The sequence below is a fragment of the Staurois parvus genome, unplaced genomic scaffold (assembly GCF_062004578.1).
Source record: "Staurois parvus isolate SC_StPar_1 unplaced genomic scaffold, SC_StPar_1.0 ptg000270l, whole genome shotgun sequence".
Classification (NCBI taxonomy): Eukaryota; Metazoa; Chordata; class Amphibia; order Anura; family Ranidae; genus Staurois; species Staurois parvus.
In genome coordinates, this window is record NW_028318066.1 from 3,769,663 (window position 1) to 3,793,089 (window position 23,427).

Here is a 23,427-nt window from a genome sequence, read left to right on the forward strand (position 1 = left end):
GGCTCATCTTATATTTGTTTTCGTCAGCAAGGCCAGTGATTGGCCAGCGATTACGTGATGAGGCAGGATGTTGTTCGTCGCTGGGTGATGAGGGAGTGTGGAGGCGCTTGAGTCGCCGGTACTGGGAGATAGGGAGGGAATGGCCGCGGCCGCTCCTTCAGCGGCTCCCTCCGTGCCTCCTCCTCCTCCCCCTCCGCCGCCCGGCTCAGGGAGACTGCCGAGCCGTGTCCTGGAACTGGTCTTCTCCTACCTGGAGCTGGCTGACCTCCGAAGCTGCGGCCTAGTGTGCAAGCATTGGTACCGAACTCTGCATGGGGACGAGAACAGCGAGGTGTGGAGGAGCCTGTGTTTGAGGACAGTCAGCGAGGAGGCACTGAGAACAGATGTGCTTTGCAACCTGCCCACATACAAGGCCAAGGTGAGGCCTGCTGCTCATTGCATCTACTCAGCATGGGCTGTGTGGGGACAGGGACTGCACAGCATGGGCTGTGTGGGGACAGGGACTGCACAGCATGGGCTGTGTGGGGACAGGGACTGCACAGCATGGGCTGTGTGGGGACAGGGACTGCACAGCATGGGCTGTGTGGGGACAGGGACTGCACAGCATGGGCTGTGTGGGGACAGGGACTGCACAGCATGGGCTGTGGGGGGACAGGGACTGCACAGCATGGGGCGTGTGGGGGGACAGGGACTGCGCGGCATGGGGCGTGTGGGGGGACAGGGACTGCGCAGCATGGGGCGTGTGGGGGGGACAGAGACTGCGCGGCATGGGGCGTGTGGGGGGGGACAGGGACTGCGCGACAGGGGGCGTGTGGGGGACAGGGACTGCACGGGGAGTGTGTGGGGGGGCACGGACAGCAGGGGGCGTGTAGGGGGAACCAGGGACTGGACAGCACGGGGCGTGTCGGGGGGACAGGGACTGCATGGCACGGGGCGTGTGGGGACTCGTGGTGACAGCACAGCGGCTAAATGGTTAGCACTTCTGTCTGTCAGTACTAGGGTCATTGGTTTGAATCCCAACCATGACACCACCTGCCTGGAGTTTGCATGTTCTCTCTGTGCCTGCATGGGTTTCCTCCGGGTTTTATGGTTTCCTCCCACACTCCGAAGACATGGTGGTAGGTTCATTGGATCCTGCCTAAATTGTCCCCCGTATGTGTATATTTGAATGTGAGTTAAGGTCCTTAGATTATACACCCCTTGAGGGTTAGGGACTGATGTGAATTTACAATATATATATATATATCTCAGTGTCCGGATCTGACACCAGAAAATGTTAATATTTTCTGACTTCTTTTAGGGCCGATGTTTTTGCAGCTGCGGTGAAGAATTTTTATAAGCATGTGTGAAGGCTGCTGTGCGCAGCTTGAATTTCTGATGATTTCAGCTAAATCAGCAGAAATTTGAGCCGTGAGTGCCTCTGTTGGCACCACCTTGCTCAGCAGACATCTATTGCCTATAAAATTGGGTGGAAAACTGTTGGCCAAAAGGTGACTGCATCCAATAAGATGACACCATTTGGGAATTCTGACAGTTGACGTTAACATTTTTCATTTTATTGGGAACTTCCAGTTTTGCGTCACAAGGAGCAAGAATTATGATCTGACGCAAAAAAAAATTTCCGTTCGTTTTAAATTCTGCAGAGTGCAGCCAGAGGTGCTAGGACACACAAAGGTCATTTGGAATTCCCAGTTGGACAGGAACAAAGTCAGGGGTTATGGCAGGGAGGTCATTAGGTGAGGTGTTGGAGTATCCCTCTTCAGTATTAGTGTTTCCTCCGGAAGCATAGGATGCATGTCTAGGAACCTGTGTTGGAGCGCTAGGCTCAAGAGCTGTGCTGGTGGCTCCTGGTTTACAGAGTTACCTCCTCCTCTCCCGGCGTGATCCCTCCATTAGAGAATAGGAGTGGGGCTGCACTCTTGTTGCCTTCAAATCCTGAGGGGAGGGGAGAGGAGACCACCGATGGTGTGTAGCTGATACCGCCGGAGGATCCTGGCTGGCTCAGATGGAAAGGTGGAGTTGACCATGACTTCCGGTGCATTGGAGCTGCTGCGCTCCAAGCTGGTTTGCTGGAAGTTCCAGTCGGAGTGACATCATCAGTGGGTGCAGGCGACTCGTGGTTGTGGTCTTCATGGTGGTGCAGGCAGCAGTGTTCTTGGGTGGCTGGTGCTGTGTGAAGTAAGACCCAGCAGAGGCTGTGGCTTTGCACCACAGGAACAGAATGGAGGACGGAGTGAAATCATCAGTGGGTGCAGGGGACTCGTGGTTGTGGTCTTCATGGTGGTGCAGGCAGCAGTGTTCTTGGGCGGCTGGTGCTGTGTGAAGTAAGACCCAGCAGAGGCTGTGGCTTTGCACCACAGGAACAGAATGGAGGACGCTCCCTCCCCATGGGGGTGGACCTTGGTTCCTCAGGCATCGCCTCCTCTCAGGTAGGCTTGGGAACATTGTGTTTTCCCTCTTGTTGATCCTGGGGGTGGTTTTTCCCAGAGTCAGAGAGCTTTTAGGTAAGTCTCAGGTGGTGGGGGGGCACACTCTTGATTTTTCTCCCACAGTACAGTGGAGTGTAGGTGCCTGAGCTTATTATGTTTTGTATTGTGTTTTTGCTTGTTGTAGGTTAAACCTCAAGACAAGACACAATCAGGCCCCCAAAATGAAGTGTGCAGTTTGTGTGGCCAGGTTGGGTTGAACCTGGGAAAAGCCCTTATGCCATAGTTCTGTGGATAGCCTAGTTAAGGATGGGTCATTTACAGCCTGTGAGAGTCTTTACTTTTATTAAGGATGATATGGCGACTGTTTCAGTTGTTTAGATCCTTGCTGGACAAGATAAAGATGCCTCTGGGGGTCCCTGACACAGTCTGCGGGTGCAACTCCTTTATTGGAGTTATTTACCCAGGGGGAGGAAGACCCAGAAGAGGATCCCAGACCCCATGCTTCCTCACAGGCAGGGTCAGGCTCTGAGGAGGATGATAGAGAAGGTTGCTCCTCCAGGGATTTTTTATACAAATTTACCCTTGATGTAGATGACCTCCTTTTAAAGCAACCTATGAAACCTTAGAATTTGAGGAGGATGCACATTTATCGAAGCAGAAACTCATGTACCAATGCCTACATGCTAAAAAGCCTAGTGTTTTTCCAGTTCATAGTTCTCTAGTTGATACTCTCAGGCTGGAGTGGGAGGACCCTGAAAGAAAGCCCTTTCTTTTTTTTGGGATGCCCCCTTATCTAAGATGTCTAAGAAGATGGGCCTAGCTTTTGAGGATATGGGGCTGTTAAGAATCCCATGGATAAGAGGGAGGAAATTTTGCTCCGAAGAGCCTGGGATTCTACCTCCAGCTTAAAACACGCTTTGTTGGCCACCTGTGTTACCAGAAATCTTGAGTGCTGGCTTACGAAGTTACAAACGCATCTCTCGGCAGGGACTTCGAGGCTTCCAATATTAAAATCTTTTCCTTTACTGTTCAGAGCAGTAGGTTTCCTTGCAGATGCTTCCGCCAAATCGGTCAAACTAGCCACAAGAACTTCTGCCCTGGTAAATTCGTCAAGAAGGGCATTGAAAACCTGGTTGGGTGATTCAGCATCCAAGCTGTGCCTCTGTGGCTTACCCTTTTCAGGCGATAACCTTTTTGGTCCAGGCCTTGGAGCGTATGACGGATAAAAAGAAGGTATTTTCTGAGAGTAAAAGGAAGCCTTACCCCAGGTTTTTTCATGGCTAGAAAATGCAAAAATAGTATGTCCACCCTAAGAAACATTGGACAGGGCACAAAAACAAATATAAGGGGGGATCCTATTCAGTTCTCCTCAGGGTCCCACCAAGTCTCAATGACTCGAGTGTCCCAATGGGAAGAAGACTGGGGACTGGGTCTTATGACCTCTTGTTTCCCGGATGTTCCCTGGGGAAGATTCCACCAGCACCCACTGCTGTTTTTTGTTCTGAGGATTTGGAACGGGGACAAGACTACGCTAGATCTTCCAGTCCGGCTCCCTTCCAGGATCAAGAGATCCATTTGGTGGTGGCGAGTTCAGTACAATCTTGGCAGAGTTCTGGAGTGGACCATGCCAAATCCAGTAAATGTCACAACCGATGCCAGCAGCTTTGGATAGGGAGCCCAGCTAGGCAGTAGGGTGACCAAGGGGTCATGGTCTTTTGAAGGAACCTCAAACCAGAGGGAACTATTGGCAGACCAGTGAGTGCTGGATGCCTTTCAGGTGGATCTAAAAGGCCATCGCCTGCAGATTTGTTCAGACATTGTGACCATGGTGGCGTATGTCAACAAACGAGGTACAAGAAGCCCACCTCTCCAAGCAACCGCAGGCAAAACATACTGTCTTTGGCAGAGCAAAATTTGTATTCAATATCTGTATCCATCTGAAGGGAACGCAGAATTCCCTAGCAGACTTCCTAAGTCGTTATCAAGTGAAGCACAACAAATGGCCTTTCAACCAGGAAGTGTTTGCGACCATCACTATGAAATGGGGCATGTCAGAGGCAGATCTCTTTGCTCCCCAAAAGAGCAAGAAGGTCTGCCAGTTCTCCCTAAATCCACAAGATTGGGCCTTGGGTATAGATGCCCTTGCCAATGTGTGGGAGTTCAATATCTGCTATGTGTTTCCTCCAGTAAGACTGATTCTGGCAGTACTTGGGAGGTTTCTGTCAGAAAAGACCAACCTTGTTCTAGTGGCCCTATTTTGGCCAAAAATGCCATGGTTCTCTTTGCTGTAGAGCCTTTTGTTAGTTCCCCCATTCCTTCTTCCAGAGAAAGGATTTGATCTCTCAAGGATCAGTACTGTACGCTCAGGTGAAGGCTTTGAAATTGGCAGCATGGTTACTGAGGAACAGCTCCTGAGAGCTCAGGGGTTTTCGGAGAGGGTAGTGAAAGCATTGGTGAATTGCCATAAGCTGGTAACCAGAGCTACAGTATCTCACAGAAGTGAGTACACCCCTCACATTTTTGTAAATCTTTTATTATATCCTTTCATGTGACAACACTGAAGAAATTACACTTTGCTACAATGTAAAGTAGTGAGTGTACAGCTTGTATAACAGTGTAAATTTGCTGTCCCCTAAAAATAACTCAACACACAGCCATTAATGTCTGAACCACTGGCAACAAACGTGAATACACCCCTAAGTGAAAATGTCCAAACTGGGCCCAATTAGCTATTTTCCCTCCCCCGGAGTCGTGACTCGTTAGTGTTACAAGCTCTCAGCTGTGAATGGGGAGCAGATGTGTTAAATATGGTGTTTTCGCTCTCACTCTCTCATACTGGTCACTGGAAGTTCAACATGGCACATTATGGCAAAGAACTCTCTGAGGATCTGAAAAAAAGAATTGTTTCACATAAAGATGGCCTAGGCCAGTGATGGCGAACCTATGGCACGCGTGCCAGAGCTGGCACGCAGAGCCATCTCAGTGGGCACGCCAGGAAGAAGAGGAAGATGAGCGCACACGGACCACGCACACTGATCGGTCATCCAGATCTCATCCACACTGGACCCCCATCAAACTACATCTCCCACATGTCTCTGGGGCCAGGGTGGGTGTGGACGAGAGGAAACAGCTCCTATGCGGATCTGGCACCAGGGGTGATGTAGCCAGGGATGGGTGTGGAAGAGAGGAAGAGGCTCCCACACTGCTCCGGGGCCAGGGGCAACGTGTTCAGCATGGATGGGAATGAGCTGCTGGGTTGGAAGCCACACCGACACTGCCAGAGGTGAGATTAACTGCTTGCCAACCATGCTATAGCCAAAAGATGGCTACAGCGTGGTTGTCTAGTTCTGGGAGGGCGTCCCAGAATGCGAACCCAGTGGCACACACCCTGCGCTGCCGGTGATCGCTGTGTCCTACGGATACAGCTGATCACGTGATAAGGTAAAGGGCCAATCACAGCAGGCTTTTACCACGTGATCAACTGTATCCAATGACACAGCTGATCACAATGTAAATACAGTTGCTGGTTATCGGCTGCACGCTGTCACAGATTGAAGAAAGTACTGCAGATAACCGGCAAATGTGACAGGGGAGATGTGCACTTATAATCAGGGCATTGATTATCATTGCCGTTCAGCAGTGTCGCCTGTCAGTGCTGCCCAGCAGTGTCGCCTGTCAGTGCTGCCCAGCAGTGCCACCTGTCAGTGCCCAGCAGTGCCACCCATCAATGATGCCCAGCAGTGCCGTCTGTCAGTGCCTCCCAGTTGGTGCTATCAGTCAGTGCCGCTTATCAGTGCCCATTATTTCCTGCATATCAGTGCCTCCTCATCAATGCCCACCAGTGCCACCTCATCAGTGCTACCTATCTGTGCCGCCTCATCAATGCCCATCAGTGCAGTCTCGCCAACGCACATCAAAGAAGAAATATTACCTTTTTGCAAAATTTTATAATAGAAGCAAAGAAAACCTTTTATGTTTTTTAATTTTTTGTTCTTTTTTCATTTATAGTGCAAAAAAGAAACCACCCAGTGGCAATTAAATACCACCAAAAAAAGCTCTATTTGTGTGAAAAATTTATAAAAATTGCATATGGTTAAAGTGTTGCATGACCGCACAATTGTCATCGTCAAGTGCAACAGCACTGAAAGCTGAAAATTGTCCTGGGCAAGAAGGGGGTAGAAGTGCCTGGTAGGCAAGTGGTTAATTGCAGTGTTTGAAATAAAAAAGTTGGTTTTGTGTTGCAGTTTTGGGCACTCGGGCTCAAAAAGGATCGGCATCACTGGCCTAGGCTATGAGAAGATTGCCAAGACCCTGAAACTGAGCAGCAACCTGGTGGCCAAGACCATACAGCGGTTTAACAGGACACGTTCCAATCAGAACAGGTCTCGCCATGGTCGACCAAAGAAGTTGAATGCATGTGCTCAGAGGTTGTCTATAGTAAATAGACGTATGAGTGCTGCCAGCATTGCTGCAGAGGTTGAAGGGATGGGGGATCAGCCTGTCAGTGCTCAGATCATACACCGCACACTGCATCAAATTGGTCTGCATGGCTGTCATCCCAGAAGGAAGCCTCTTCTAAAGAAGATGCACAAGAAAGCCTGCAAACAGTTTGCTGAAGACAAGGAGACTAAGGACTTGGACTATTGAAACCACGTCCTATGGTCTGATGAGACAAAGATAAACTTATTTGGTTCAGATGGTGTCAATCGTGTGTGGCGGTAACCAGGTGAGGAGTACAAAGACAAGTGTGTCTTGCCTACAGTCAAGCATGGTGGTGAGAGTGTCATGGTCTGGGGCTACATGAGTGCTGCCGACACTGGGGAACTACAGTTCATTGCGGGAATTGTGAATGCCAACATGTACTGTGACCTACTGAAGCAGAGCATGATCCCACATGGAAGAAAAATATATTTTAAAAATATTCTTCCCAAATATATTGACATATATTTTTAAATACTACAATTTTTTTTTGTCCATATTCAATATTTCAAACTATATTTCTCTCTATCGTTGAAATGCATTTTTTTTATATATTACAAAATATATTTTTAAGAATATAATTTTTTTTTTTTTTTTTTTTTTAATTCAGATTTTGTTTAACATATAAAGTCATTTTACCATATATTTTTACATACACTTGTAAATGCATTCCAAAAATGTAGTTTGTATTTATTTTTAAAAATATTCTGTAATATATAAACTAAATGATCTCGATCCCCTGCTGATTTTGAATGTTTGCCCACTCACAAAGAAATGATCAGTCTAAAAATCGAATGGTAGGTGTATTGTAACACAGAGACAGAATAGCAACAAAAAATTCTAAAGAAACAAATTATGCACCGATTTGCATGTTCATGAGGGAAATAAGTATTTGATCCCTTCACAAAACATGACTTGGTGCTTGGTGGTAAATCCCTTGTTGGCAATCGCAGAGGTCAGATGTTTCCTGTAGTTGGCCACCAGGTTTGCACACATCTCAGGAGGGATTTTGGCCTACTCCTCTTGGCAGATCCTCTCCAAGTCATTAAGGTTTGGTGGGTGACGTTGTCCAACTCGAACTGTCGGCTCCCTCCACAGATTTTCAATCAGATTAAGGTCTGGAGACTGGCTGGGCTACTCCAGGACCTTTAATGTGCTTCTTCTTGAGCCACTCCTTTGTTGCCTTGGCCATGTATTTTGGGTCATTGTCATGCTGGAACACCCATCCACGACCCTTTTTCAATGCCCTGGCTGAGGGAAGAAGGTTCTCTCCCAAGATTTGACGGTATGTTGCCCCGTCCATCATCCCTTTTTGATGCAGTGCAGTTTCCTGTCTCCTTAGCAGAAAAACACCCCCAAAGTAGAATGTTTCCACCACCATGTTTGACAGTTGGGATGGTGTTCTTGGGGTCATAGACAGCATTCCTGCTCCTTCAAATATGGCGAGTTCAGTTGATGCCAAAGAGCTCGATTTTGGTCTCATCTGACCACAGCACTTTCAACCAGTCTGCATCAGTCAGATGTTCAGTGGCAAACTTCAGATGGGCCTGGACATGTGCTTTCTTAAGCAGAGGGACCTTGCGGGCACTGCAGGATTTCAGTCCTTGTAGGCGTAGTGTTACCAATTGTTTTCTTGGTGACTGTGGTCCCAGCTGCCTGGAGATCATTGACAAGATCCTCATGTGTAGTTCTGGGATGTTTCCTCACTGTTCTCATGATCATTGACACTCCATGAGGTGAGACCTTGCATGGTGCACCAGACCTAGGGAGACTGACAGTTGTTTTGTGTTTCTTCCATCTGCGAATGATTGCACCGACTGTTGTCACCTTCTCCCCAAGCTGCTTGGTGATTAGTTTTGTAGCCCAGTCCAGCCTTGTGTAGGTCTACAATCTTGTCCCTGACATCCTTGGACAGCTCTTTGGTCTTTGCCACAGTGGAGAGTTTATATATATATATATATATATATATACACACAGTTGTGTTCAAAATAATAGCAGTCAGACATCACTAACCTTATCAATTTTTCTCTAAATGGCAAATAATTTACTAGCAGGTGTAGTAGACTAATAGAAATCCAATAGACTGAACAGTCATGACACGCATGCTGCTGATTCTGTGTAATTGAATCACTAATTGAAAGGGGCATGTTCAAAATAATAGTGTGGAGTTCTATTAGTGAGGTCATTCATTCTTTGAAAAACAGGTGGCAATTATTGCCCTTATTTCAGGAAGGAAGGCAGAAAATGTTGTACATGCTGGTTAGAGTGCATTTCTCTCAAATTCTAAGGAAAATGTGTCGTTCCAGACATTGTTCAGAAGAATAGCGTACCTTGATTAAAAAGTTTATTGGAGAGGAAAAAACATATATAAAGAAGTGCAGAAAATGATAGGCTGCTCAGCTAAAATGATCGCAAATGCTTTAAAATGGCAACCAAAACCTGAAAGACGTGGAAGGAAGCGAAAAACTACCATTTGAATGGATAGAAGAATAGCCAAAATGGCAAGGATAGAAGAATAGCCAACAATCCGCTCCAGGAAGATCAAAAGAAGGTCTAAAGTTACCTGTGAGTACTGTTACAATTAGAAGACGCCATGTGAAGCCAAGCTATCTGCAAGAAGCCCCCGCAAAGTCCCACTGGTGAAAAAAAGATATGTGCTGAAGAGGTTACAATTTGCCAAAGAGCACATTGACTGGCTTAAAGAGAAATGGCGCAACGTAAGGTAAGATTGACAAACTGTCTCCAGCCACTAGACCCAAAAAGAACGGACGACCCCCAAACACTGAATTCAAGCCACAGTACACTGTGAAGCATGGTTGCGCAAGCATCATGATATGGGGATGTTTCTCATACTACGGTGTTGGGCCTATTTATCGCATACCAGGGATCATGGATCAATTTGAATACTTGAAGAGGTCATGCTGAAGAGGAAATGCCCTTGAAATGGGTGTTCCAACAAGACATTGACCCCAAACACACCAGTAAACGTGCAACATCTTGGTTCTAGACCAACAAGATTGACGTTATGGAGTGGCCAGCCCAATCTCCGGATCTTAATCCAATAGAAAACTTGTGGGGTGATATCAAAAATGCAGTTTCTGAGGCAAAACCAAGAGATGGAGAAGAACTGTGGAATGTAGTCCAATCATCCCAGGCTGGAATACCTGTTCACAGGTGCTAGAAGTTGGTTGACTCCATGCAACACAGATGTACAGCAGTTCTCAGAAACAGTGATTATACAACTAAATATTAAGTGATTCAAAGGAAAGCAAAATCTTCAAACATTTTTCAGTTTATATAGTGAATGTTTGAGTTTGTAAAGAAGAATACAAACACTGCTATTTTTTTCAACAGTCTAATATTCACTTTTCTTCAATTTTTAGAGGAACAACACAAATTTGATCTATTTTTCTTCATGTTTTGATTTGGAATAGAATGTGTAGGGTTCCCAATGCATTTGTGTGTATGGAATAAAAGCTATTAGAAGGATTTTGAGCTTTATGCACTTTTTTCAAGACTGCTATTTTTGAACACGTATTTATGTATGTGTATATATATTATACAGGATTTATATAGCGCCAATAGTTTGCTCAGCGCTTTGCAATATAACGGGAGACAATACAGCTTCAATACAAGAGGGATAGGAGGGCCCTGCTCCTTGGAGCTTACAATCTAGGAGTGTGTGTGTATTTATATATATATATATATATATATATATGTGATGTATATAAAGCTGAGGGTAAAGGTGATGGACTGGCCAAGCCTGTCTCCAGCCCTAAACCCTATTGAGCATCTGTGGGGCATCCTCAAATGGAAGGTGGAGGAGCGCAAGGTCTCTAACATCCACCAGCTCCGTGATGTCGTCATGGAGGAGTGGAAGAGGACTCCAGTGGCAACCTGTGAAGCTCTGGCGAACTCCATGCCCAGGAGGGTTAAGGCAGTGCTGGAAAATAATGGTGGCCATACAATATTGATTTTTTTTTTGGGCCCAATTTGAAAATTTTCACTTGGGGGTGTACTCACTTTTGTTGCCAGTGGTTTAGACATTAATGGCTGTGTTGAGTTATTTTGAGGGGACAGCAAATTTACACTGTTATACAAGCTGTACACTCACTACTTTGTAGCAAAGTGTCCTTTCTTCAGTGTTGTCACATGAAAAGATATAATAAAAATATTTACAAAAATGCCAGGGGTGTACTCACTTCTGTGAGATACTGTATTTTTTCTAAGGTATGGAAAGGATTCAACTCCTCATTGTCAAATCAGGGTCGGGGTCCTCTGGATATCCCAGCAGTCTTGGTTTTTTTAGCAGGACAGGGCTGAGCAAGGTCTTTCAGTTAGTACAATAAATGTGCAAGCCTCGGCTCTTAGTGGTGTGTTTTTTTTTTTTTTTGTTTTTTTTGTTTTTTTTTTGTTTTTGGTTTTTTTTTTTGTTTTTTTTTTTTCTTCAGGTCTCTCGCCAGCAAGATCCTTTTTTGTAGCAGATTTTTTTTAAGGGCCCTCTCCAAGTCCAGGCCAGCGGTGGTCAATATACTAAGATAGTTATTTAAGAGGTTATTAGATAAATTAACGTGTCACCCAATGTATGGTCTCCATTCAGTAGCCAAAAGAGGCATACAAAAAAGGAGGGTTGTGAAAAGAGATTCACAGAAAAGCGGCTACATAATGAACAGAACGTGACACTCAGGAAATAATTTCCAAAAATTATGCTTTATTACACATATATAGATATGACATATGGGCATTCGCCCTGGTTTACCATCACCTCAGTATGAGACAATACACACAGACCTAAAACCATTTAAAATGACACCAGAACCGGTCTAAATGTGTGTGCAGCAGGGAAAATGGCTAACACTCTATGGAAGATATATAGGTCATATAGATCACAGAGGACCATATATCTAATGTCCTGTAACGATCCACTCACCACCTGTGCTATGGATAACAGGAATGAAAGAGAAGTCCTTCATAGGTACTGCCATACAGGGCCAAGGAACCACCGCTGACATCCGCCGATATACCGCGGGTTCCAGCCCCTTCTCGGCGCTTGTGCTGCTTAAGCTTGCCTCATGGCTTGTGAAGATGGCTTCCTCCTTATGGGTCAGCGTGCGTTCCACCTAGTGCGCATGACCGGAAGTGACGTATCTATCTATCTATCTATCTATAAGGGAAATTATTTCCTGAGTGTCACGTTCTGTTCATTATGTAGCCGCTTTTCTGTGAATCTCTTTTCACAGCGGTGGTCAATGCCTGTTCAGCTTGGGATCTGTCTTTAGTCTTAAAAACCTTGATCTTTGTCTCTTTTGAACCTCTGGAGAAGTCTTCAATAAAGTTTTTTTTAACTTCTGGTAGCGATCACATCCGCCTGTAGGGTTAGTGAATTGCAGGCCCTTTTCATTAGGGAACCATTTTTGTCAGTTTTTGAAGATAGGATTGTTCTCAAAACGGATCTTGGGTTTCTTCCCAAAGTTTCCTCCTCCTTTCATAGGTCCCAAGATATAATTTTGCTGACCTGTTCTGCTCCCGCAAACTAGGAGGAAAGATATTAAGTTTGGTTTTTTTTTTTGTTTTTTTTATGCTAGAAGAAGCCTTTTGACCTACCTAAGTATTTCCAGAGAATTCGGGAAATCATATTCTCTATTTATACTTTTTTCAGGAGCGCAAAGGGTTGCAGTGCATCCAAGTCCACCACAGCAAGATGGATTAGGATGGCTATCACAGAATCGTATAATGTGTTAATGCGTACTCAGCCAGATCTTTGTCAACGTCTTGGGCAGAGAGAGCTGGTTCCTCGCCAGAACAGATTTGTAAAGTGGCCACTTGGTCCAGCTACTCTACCTTTGTGAAACATTATCGCCTGGATCTGCTTTCTAGTGAGGATCAGGTGCAACGTCCTCTAGGTAGTAGCCCCACTCTAATGGGTAAGTTCTTGATTATCGTCTCAAGGGCTGTCCTGGAAGACGTTCTTGAGAGAACCAGAGTTAGACTTACCAGTAACTCATTTTCTATAGGTCTTCCAGGCCAGCTGGGGTTTCCCACCTTGATTCTTTTCCTATTATAGTAATATAAGTTTATGCATAAATGGTTATGTGTTTTATTGCCTTCCTGTGGTTCTTGGGAATACTGAAGAGGGAGGCCTGGAGGTCACATTTTAATGTATTTTAATATTGGGCTTATGTGTTTCCTGTCCTGGAGGGAGGAGCTCTATGTCTTAAAGGGCTGTCATGGAATGCTTATAAGAAATGAGTTGCCTCTAGTTATTTTTTTAACCTGCAAAATATGTGCATTTATCTATTTATTTGCAAAGGTGAACGTATCCTTTTTGAAGGTATGAGCTGATTTGGTCCACAGGTAACCAATGCACAGAGAAGACTGCTGTAGGTGCCTAATGTAACTGTGTATAACTAGTCTGGATTCGTTAGGCAGGCAATCGGTGCTTTTATCTTTGTACTTGATCTATGTATGTATGTATGTATGTATGTATGTCTGTCTCTGAACTGAGCCTGCACACAACTGTTTGTTTTTGTCTTTTTTTTTGTCTTGAATATAGGTTCGCGCTTACCAGCATGGGTTCAGCTCCAATGACTGCTCAAGAAATGTCTATATTAAAAAAAATGGCTTCACACTTCATCGAAATCCAATTGCTCAGAGTACGGACGGAGCACGAACCAAAATTGGCTTCAGTGAAGGGCGCCATGCCTGGGAGGTATGGTGGGAAGGGCCACTTGGTACTGTAGCAGTTATTGGCATTGCTACAAAACGGGCTCCTATGCAGTGCCAGGGATATGTGGCACTCCTTGGAAGCGATGACCAGAGTTGGGGATGGAACCTAGTCGATAATAATCTGTTGCATAATGGAGAAGTCAATGGAAGCTTTCCACAGTGCAATAATGCACCCAAATACCAGGTGAGTGGGAAAAGCTCTTTGTATTTAATCACTCAGTAGTTTTAGATCACAGTTGTTTTCCTTTGCATTGTAGTCCTGTTTTTGACCAGGATTGATCTTGTAAACAACTAGAGGAGGGCAATTTTGGGCTCAGAAGTTGTAGTATTCTGAGTTTTATACCTAACTAATCTTAAAACTGCTCCCTCCTCCCCCTTCTAACCGCTGTACTAACCTGTAAGAAAAAAAATGTAAATACTTGCCTATTTTCAGGCTGCTCTGGTCCAGTCATGTGATCTGCCCGTATGTGTCAGCTGGCAATGGCTTCATGTGATATTAACCGCTAGCCTACAGGGCACTTATACCCCCTTCCTGCCCAGGCCAATTTCCAGCTTTCAGCGCTGTTGCAATTTGAATGACAATTGCGCGGTCAAACACTGTACCCATATGAAATTTTTATCTTTTTTTTTTTTTTTTTTTTGTGACAGAGCTTTATTTTCGTGGTATTTAATCACCTGTAGGTTTTTTTATTTTTTCTCAAACCAAAAACCACTGAATTTTGAAAAAAAAAATGTTTTTATCTTAGTTTTTGTTATAAAATTTTTAAATGTAAGTAATTTTTTTTCTCCACTGATGTGCGCTAATGAGGCTACACTGATAGGTGGCACTGATAAGGAGGCATTGGGCATTGACAGGCAGCACTGATACATGGCACTGACTGGCACTGTTAGGCGGCACTGGCTGGCAGCTCAGATGGGCACTGATATGTGGCACTGGTAGGCACTGATATGTGGCACGAGGCACTGATGGACACTGACAGGTGGCACTGCTGGGGCTACACTGATCATCAGGGCACACTGATCATCTGTGCCCTGATGATCAGTGTACATGTCCCCTCTGCGGAAAGCCGATTACCGGCTCTCCTCTCCTCTTGAGCTGTCAGCGTGAGAGCTCGAGAGGAGAGAAATGCCGATAACCGGCATTTCCCTGTTTACATGTGATCAGCTGTGATTGGACACATGACCGAGCCGACATCTTCGGCTCTTTCCGTGATCGATGATCTGCTGTGTCCGAGGGACACAGCGCACCGCCGATCGCCGCGCTGCACGCTCTCTGAGCCGCGCATGCGCAGCAAGAATGGGAGGACGTCATATGACGTCCTCTCAGAATGAGAGAACCACCTTGCGCCCATCATATTACTATATGGTGGGCAGGAGGTGGTTAAAGGCAATTATTTATTTTTTAAATAACAAACATGTTATACTTGCCTGCTCTGTGCAGTGGTTCTTAAACAGGTTAGGTGTTTGGGGGGGCAGTTTTAAGATTGGTTAAATATATCCCGGAATTCTATTTTACAGTATATGAACCTTTACCTTGTCTATGTGTAAATATATAGGGACTTGGGGAGTCAAGACTGCAGGGGGCATGCCTGCAGGAGGCTCAGTAACAGTAGTACACTAATCTTCCCAGTGAAAGGTTGTGCAGGGGGCATGTCAGAAGTCTGACCACTGGAGTACATGCAGGCTGTGCTCCCATGTAGAATGCAAAGAAGAAAAGTAACCGTACTGGGATGGTGCTTCCACTTCCTGGTGTCGTCAGTATGAAATAGGAAAACATAGGGACTGGAAGGATCACCCAAAGTTTCACAAAAAGGAAGCAATGCAAAGATTACAGGATACTTTTTAATGTAAGTACTTGACACAGCAGACACATATCAGAAACATAAAATTTGGGGTAACCTGCACTTTAATCCAGTAACATGCTAACTTAGTAACTATCTCTCCTTCAGGGAACTTGGCCTAAAGATTATTCTTTCTAGTTCTGCCCCTGATACTTGGTGTATGACCGACCAACACGGGTGGGCAGCAGTAAAAACCTGACACGGGTTCTTATCCCCAACAACACCCACCCCCCCAAACAATACCTAGTTAGGAAAAAACTGTTTTTGGCTTGACATGAAATACACTTTAGTGTGTGTGTTGTGGTGTTTTTTTTTTTTTTGTGTTTTTTTTAAGTTTTGATTGTGGGATGCTGCTCACCACTGTTCTGGCTGGTGTCATTGTTTTGGTAATGGTGTTCAATTGCAGATTGATCTGATTATTGTTCTTTCACAGATAGGTGAGCGGATCCGAGTAATTTTGGATATGGAAGACAAGACCTTGGCCTTTGAGCGTGGATATGAGTTTTTAGGGGTTGCTTTCAGGGGACTTCCAAAGACCTGTCTATACCCAGCAGTGTCGGCTGTGTACGGAAACACAGAAGTGACTTTGGTCTACCTTGGAAAACCACTGGATGGATAATGGTACTCCAGGAGATACCAGTGGTGAAGCAGGAGAGGCTGAGCATGCGAGAGAGCAGAAGATCTGATCTGTGGATACCCACCAGACAGAAGTGATGAAAGGATTCCTTTTCCTTACCTCCAGGCTTGGAAGAGTCTCAACAGAACACGTTTGCTGGTCGTCTGTGGGTCATTGCTATATGTATGGAGAATAAGGGTTTTTTGGGGTTTTTTTGTTTTTTTTTTTTCTTCCATGGCCCCCCCCCCCCCCCCCCCAACGTTGTTTGTTTTTGTGTTGGTTTGGTGGTTTGTGGGGTCAAAACAGATGTAGAGATTTGGGGGAGATTTATACTTTCCTGCCTGTCTCCTTCCCATCTCAAGGCAGGATTCCAATGCCTGGAATTCATCTTTTTAATCTTTTTAATTTAACCATCTGGTCTGAACATCCGGCACAGGTTACTGTGATGTTTTTATTCACACAGCTGGGTTTTTTTTTTTTTAACCATATATTTAAGATGGTATCTGCATGATGCCCTTCCCTTTCTCTCCCCCCCTAGTTTTATCTGAGTCTAAACCGAGAATACAGGTCTACTTTGCCCCCTCCGATCCTTTGGCCTTCTTTGCACTTTTGTGCTTAAAAACATACATTTTTGGGCATCTTAGTCCATTTGCATGCCTTTTTTTTTTTTTTTTTTTTTTTTTTTTTTTTTTTTTTTTTTTTTAACTGGAAAGCCTCTTCACACCAGGAACCTAATCATGTCACTAACACTTGTTAAAACCGCTTACGTTTCTGAAAGCTACGGCATGAATGGGGCTTTAATTTTTTGGCTCAGGTCAGGATATATTAAAGGGAAATCATCAAAGTTTTTACTTTTAGTATTTTAAAATGAGTACATATTATAGTCATCTGTGCAATTGTGGTGTGTGTTGTGGGTATTTTACTTTGTGGGGGGATGGGTGGGTGGTATTTGTTTTTTATCCAGTTCCTAAAATATGTATAGAGAATTTGCTATTTTATAAATCCATTTTATGAGGTAAATATAGTGTTATATATTGGATTCCCTTCTAAAAAAGAAGCATGTTTATCATGGTGAAGTGTGTTTTGCTGCATCATACTGTATGTAATGTGCAGCTGGAATGGCTACCTTCAGTACCAGAGATTTTCAGCCAATACGTTTTGGGTAGAAGGTTGCATATGTAAATACACACAGGTATTAAATGTAAGATGCATGCAACACCTATGCTGTGACTGGCAGATGGTGTGCAACCAGTGGGGAGGATAATGCACAATAGAAGTAAAAATGGACTCAAGTGTCAGGACAGTGCAGTTTGCATTACAAAACAAGCTCTTCACTGTGTGGTCAGACATACTGAGCTGCCTGGCTCTAACATTAGCTAGAAACCTGCGCCCCACTGTCCAATTTAGCATGTCCACAAAGCCTTTTGTGTAAAGGTTCCTCTCTAGCTGATGTCTGTATGACCTCCAGCATTTTCCGTATACTCACTTGGGTAAGGCCCCATACAGTAGCTCATCACAGGACAAATAAATGTGTTAAGATTTCGAAAGTACGGCCTTCTTGATATCGGATCATGTAGCAAAATAAAAATGTACTGTATAATGGCCTTGAATAATGTGGAAATGTGACAGATTGTTTAACCTTGTTTGAGGTTTTTGTTTTGGTTTTTTTATGGGGGGTTTATTTTCTTTTTGTTTTTTTGAGAAATCAATTGCAACAATTTTGATAAAATATCAGTGGTGCAGATTTTTAATGTCAGTTTAGTATTCTCATACTTTTTTAGCTGCTTTTTTTTTTTTTTTTTTTTTTTTTTGTGCCAAACTGTTTTTATAATTTCCTGTAGTTGACGGTAATCCTTGGTTCACACTAGTAATGATTATGCATTTTTCCAGTAAGTTTTTGTACATGTTTTTGATGCTTCAGCACCATGCACACTGGCTTAAACACCAGTGCTCTTGGCAGGGAAAAAATGCTAATTGGGGCTTTTTTTTTTTTTGTTTCCATGGACACATAGGTTAGCATTCGTTGTTTCTACAGGGAAAATGTTAAAATCCTCTAGGAGTAGCATTTTTAAGCCAGTGTGCGTAAAGCCTCAATGTGTTTTATTTTTATTGTAAGGTTTTATACACAAAACTCAAAAATGTGTGTACATATGTTTATGGGGCAAAAAAAAATGCTACACTGCACCAAAAGAAGTGCCTGCACTTTACAAAAAAAAAAAATGCTGGGCTGCATTGATGTGAATGCCATTGTCCTGTATGTCTTTGTAATAGCAAGCACAAGAGAAAACATATTAGTTTGAACAGGGGATAAGGGTAACCGCTCAACCTAGATGCTGTAGAGTAGACTATACCAGGTTAGTAATGATCAGTAGTAGATGCCTAAGGACCATTCACTGCCACGCATCCATTTGCACATTAACAAGTCTGGCACAATACCACAATGTGCATTGTGGTGATTTGTCATTCATTTTCAGTGATCAGCACCCAAGCAAGAAGTGAACACACAAACGTGCATTGGCTTGCAGTGGAGCTGGAAAAAGATGAGACCAGTGTGGTTTTTGGCCTTTAAACGTGTTACGGGCAACAGAATGGCAGCACAAAAAACTTTGTGCATGTCAATGGGCCCTAAGTGGGAAGTCATATGCAGATCGAAGTTTTAACAGGAAGTCTTTTTTCTTGCAGCCATAAACTTTAAGATCCTTTTCTATATTGTGAGTAAAGCATACTCTTCACGTTCGGAACCCTTGAATGCAGAGGTGGACATATTTATTTAGGATTCCTCATGTATTCCTGAAATGAAGCCTTGCTGAGGAGCATGTTTTTCTACTGCTAACAGAACGTATTGAGAAAACAAATACCAAATGCCATTCTTTTAGTGACATGGATGGCTTGGCCTCAGGGATCTCTCCAACTCTTAACGTTTATGGGAATATGCATCCTGCATAATGGCTGTATTATGAACACTTCCTTGGTCTAGAATGACTGACTGACTTTGGAACAAAATGGGCAATTTCATACTGTTTTTATTTATATTAAAAATACGCCAAGTAATTTTTAATAGAGTTATTGGACTAGGGGAGAGGATGGGCAGATAAATAACACTATGGCTTCCATGTATAGGGCCGTGGGCCAAAACCTATACTATCTGGCATCAAAGTGATATTAAAGTCAATTTAAAAAAATAAAAAAAAAGCAACAAGCATGTTTATACATACTTGCTCTGTGCTGTGGATTTGCACAGAGCAGCCCCGATCGTCGTTTCCTAGAGTCCTACGCTGGCGTTCCCGACTTCTCCCTCCCCACAGCAGGCATGCTCCCGAGACACTGCTCTGCGTGTCCATTCACACACAGAGCTGTGGCTTGGCCCTGCCCCCTCTCTCTCCTTATTGGCTCCTGCTGCTCTCTCAGTAAATGAGGGAGAGTACCCAGTGAGCCAAGGCTCTTGTACACATCACTGGATCGTGATTGGGCCCAAGTAAGTATTAGATGGGCTTGGGTGGCTGCATGGAATGCATGAAGATAAAATACTTTGAGGCTTTAAAAACCACTTTAATGAAATTATAAGTGGTAAAAAAAAATGGCATGGTAAACTTTTCTGCTACGTGGATGCTTATAAAATAAACCTTGAACTATTTTAACAGACTATCAAAATGCCATAATCCTTATTGGAGATTTTTAGCAAATATTTATATTTTTATATGTCTGATTCCAGCACCATAGTGATAAAGCCAGGGTGTGGTTATTTAAAGGTATCCAGTAAATCTGGATGTTACCTGGCATATCTGGTCCCCAGCCTCACAATCTCGAAATGTGTGAGATACTGAAACTAGCTTCACTTCCAGAGCAGGAGGAGGGAAGGCCCTCCTGTGATAAAACAGCCACTCTAACAAGATACTAGGTGTACATTTGTAGAGTACAATTTTCTTTTCTTTTTTTTTTTTTTTTGCAAAATCATTTTAGGGCTGGTTCACACTAGTGATTTCAGATGGCATTTGAATTGCACAGAATCAAATGACAATGTAAAACACATTGTTTTCAGTGGTGTCCATTCACATCAATGCCACACAGCACAATTTTGGAAGAGGGACCTGTTACTTTGGTGCGATTTACAATGCAATTTTGGCCCCATAGAATATGCACACCACATCCAAAACGCAGCTAAGTCATACTACATAGTTACACTGAAACTTGTTGGATTGCAGTAGTGCAAACATAGTTTAGTTTACATGCCATCTAACAATTTAAGTTTTGGTCAGTAGGCCAAGAAAGTGTTTAGATATGTTTGCAAGTGCATAACTGGCTTAAAATTTAGATCAGTTTGTGATTGAGAATAGAATCTCTACTCTATTGGAGTGCTCAGAATTTAAAGGAGACTGAAACATGATCAAAGTGTGCGTGTGTGTGTGTGTTTTACATTTTTAACCATTGCCTAAGTAATGGAATTCTAAGGTGCCCAAAAGTACTTCTGTTAAACACCAGATTCTTTTGTATATGCCTCCAAAAACTCCAAGATGCATTTTAAACTGTAGCAATAGCTTAGAAGCTTGCTACTAAATTCTTCACTGTCTCATAAACCAATGAAAGTACCCTTATTGGTTCCTGAGAAGCTCATTGGTGAATCATCTGGCAGAGGGTGCATTAACAGCTTGATTTACACAGTCCTCCACGGACACGTATACTTACCTTTCTTGTACTCCCCTGACTTCTTTTAGGCCCTGTTCACACATGGGGCAGTGCCCTTACTTTTACTGTACAGGATGAATGCAGGTAAGCCCTAGGACACACAGAAAACAATGGTTTTCTATGTGTCCTATTCACGCTGCAATCCACCCAAGAGATGATGAATTTTATTGCAGCGTTCTGGGCAGAAAATCATCTGACACCGTGCTGCTCTACAGGTGAAACTCAAAAAATTAGAATATCATGCAAAAGTCCCCAACACTTTTGAATGGCCTTTTCCTGACAATCCTCTCCAGGCTGCGGTCATCCCTGCTGCTTGTGCACCTTTTTTCTTCCACACTTTTCCCTTCCACATAACTTTCTATTAATGTGCTTTGATACAGCACTTTGGGAACATCCAACTTTTGCAATTACCTTTTGAGGCTTTCCCTCCTTATGGAGGGTGTCAATGATGGTTTTCTGCACAACTGTCAGGTCAGCAGTCTTTCCCATGATTGTGATTCCTACTGAACCAGACTGAGAGACCATTTAAAGGCTCAGGAACCCTTTGTAGGTGTTATGGCTTAATTAGCTGATTAGAGTGGGAACTTTGAGCCTAGAATATTGCACCTTTTCACAATATTCTAATTTTCTGAGATTGTGGATTTGGGGTTTTCATGAGCTGTAAGCCATAATCATCACATTTATGACAAATCACGGCTTGAACTATCTTGCTTTGCATGTAATGAGTCTATCTCATATATTTCACCTTTTAAGTTCCATTACTGAAATAAATGAACTTTTGCACGGTATTCTAATTTTTGGAGTTTCACCTTACAGTGACGTGAATGAATTGTCACTTTTTGTGACCTTCAAATAAAGTTTGTATAAAAAAAGGAACTGTGTGATGCACATCACATTGTTCCCTACCACCAGCTCAGTGCAGCCGGAACAAACTGCTCCTGTGCACTAAACTGCTGCGGTTTAGTGTTTGGCAGGTGCCTGGTTCATTGTGAAGGTTGCAGCTTTCACACATTGCTGTACAGTGGGAATTCTGCTCCTCCATGCCCAGATATACAGGGGTTGATTTGCTAATGCTGGAGAGTGCAAAATCTGGTGCAGCTCTACACCGAAACCATTCAGCTGCCAGGTTTTATGTCAATCTTAATTGAACAAGCTGAAGTTAGAAGCTGATTGGCTGCCATGTACAGCTGCACCAGATTTTCACTCTCCAGTTTTAGTAAACCAACCCCACTGAGTATTTCATTCGGTTTCAGCACTGAATAGAGCAGTGGGAAATTGAATGAAAATTAAGTAAATTGGCCTTGGAAGTATAAACAAACATGCTGCTTTAAGAATGGGAAAAGCAGAAGTGTCCGTTTTTTTTAACCTAAATCTTTATTGGTGTTATACCCACTGGTCACCTGTTGGTGTCAGTATGGCTCTGTCAACAATGTTGTTCTTCCTATAGAGTATGCGTGGTTGAAAAAAATCTTTCCAAGAGCCAGGAGAGAACTAGAAAAGATTTAAAAAATTGTAAGAATAGCATTTTTCTCAGTCCATGAAACATAGAGGGCTGCCATTCTGCAAATTAGCTGATCATGTAAACCTGGCAAACAGAATAATTTTGTATGTGTCTGCAGTGCTGTGAGTAAGAGAAGCCATGCTGGATCATTATGTCCTCATGACTGAAGCAGGACCAATTGCTTCCAGAGGCTTTTATATTGTTCCTGGTTCAGCCTTGCTCTGCAGATTCATCATGAATAAGTATGTGCACTCCGCTCCCATTAAAATGTATATCTAGCCAAAAACGGTTTTAATTAATTTTGGATATAGTGGTCAAGTTCACCTTTTGAAAATAATTATGCACATTTTTTTACAGCTAAAAAATAGCTTTTTTTTTTTCTTCCCCCAAAGAAGCCTACAGAGCATTGCATCCTTGATTAGCAGCTAGTGGGTGCAATCTGAGGCTCCTGCAGACTCTCAGGATAGCTACCTGCCCATAACCTGTACGGACAGGCAGTTACATGAGATCAGAAAGAGTCAGAGTGCTTACCAGCACCCTTGCAGTTCATTGAGAACTACAAGCTATTAGCCACAATGGCTGATTGGTACTTGTTGGTATTCATTCACAGTAAGCTGTGAATTAATAATGTGGCCGGAGCCCTGCAAGGCTGCACTGTTTTTACATTTGTGACAGTTGCAGGAAAGGAAATTGTGACACCCGATGTCGCAGGAAGGGGGGAATCGGGGATGCAGATGCTGGAACATGTTACATGTTCCACCATAAAAATGGGTGGAATGTGTAACGTGCTAAAGGTGAACTTATCCTTTAAAGACATTTCCCCTTATTTCCTGTTCTGCTGACATTTTACCAGACCGAAAGTAAGGGTAACTTTCTAACAGCAATACAGACAGAATTTTTTTTTTTTTTTTATGGGGCCAGTGACCATGGCAATTGATTATCTGAGTAAAAGTCAGACATGATTAATGAAAGCTGAAGACATTTGATACATTTTTTGTTAAAATCTGTACATTTTCTTTTTGGCTACCCTGTATAAGGCATATATAAAAGCCTTGTATGCTTTGTGATGTGTTCTAAAAATAGAAGTCTATATGTATGGGGCAGACCATGTAGTATTCGCTAACCATCTATTTATTCCTCTACGTTATGCAT

At 43.5% G+C, this 23,427-nt stretch overlaps 1 protein-coding gene across 1 annotated transcript; it reads left to right on the forward strand.

Annotated features, from left to right (window-relative positions):
- The first annotated feature begins 94 nt into the window (after positions 1–94).
- On the forward strand, positions 95–17,691 carry FBXO45 (F-box protein 45). Its single transcript, XM_089681523.1, has 3 exons — positions 95–418; positions 13,462–13,818; positions 15,909–17,691. Exons 1-3 carry the CDS (start codon positions 140–142, stop codon positions 16,092–16,094), a joined length of 822 nt encoding a protein of 273 aa, XP_089537649.1. The 5' UTR covers positions 95–139; the 3' UTR covers positions 16,095–17,691.
- The last annotated feature ends 5,736 nt before the right edge of the window (positions 17,692–23,427 follow it).

Coding starts and splice junctions, on each gene's coding strand:
- FBXO45 (XM_089681523.1), top strand. CDS start 140: ATGGCCGCGGCCGCTCCTTCAGCGGCTCCCTCCGTGCCTCCTCCTCCT. Junction 419..13,461: donor TGCCCACATACAAGGCCAAG/GTGAGGCCTGCT, acceptor TCTTGAATATAG/GTTCGCGCTTACCAGCATGG. Junction 13,819..15,908: donor ATAATGCACCCAAATACCAG/GTGAGTGGGAAA, acceptor GTTCTTTCACAG/ATAGGTGAGCGGATCCGAGT.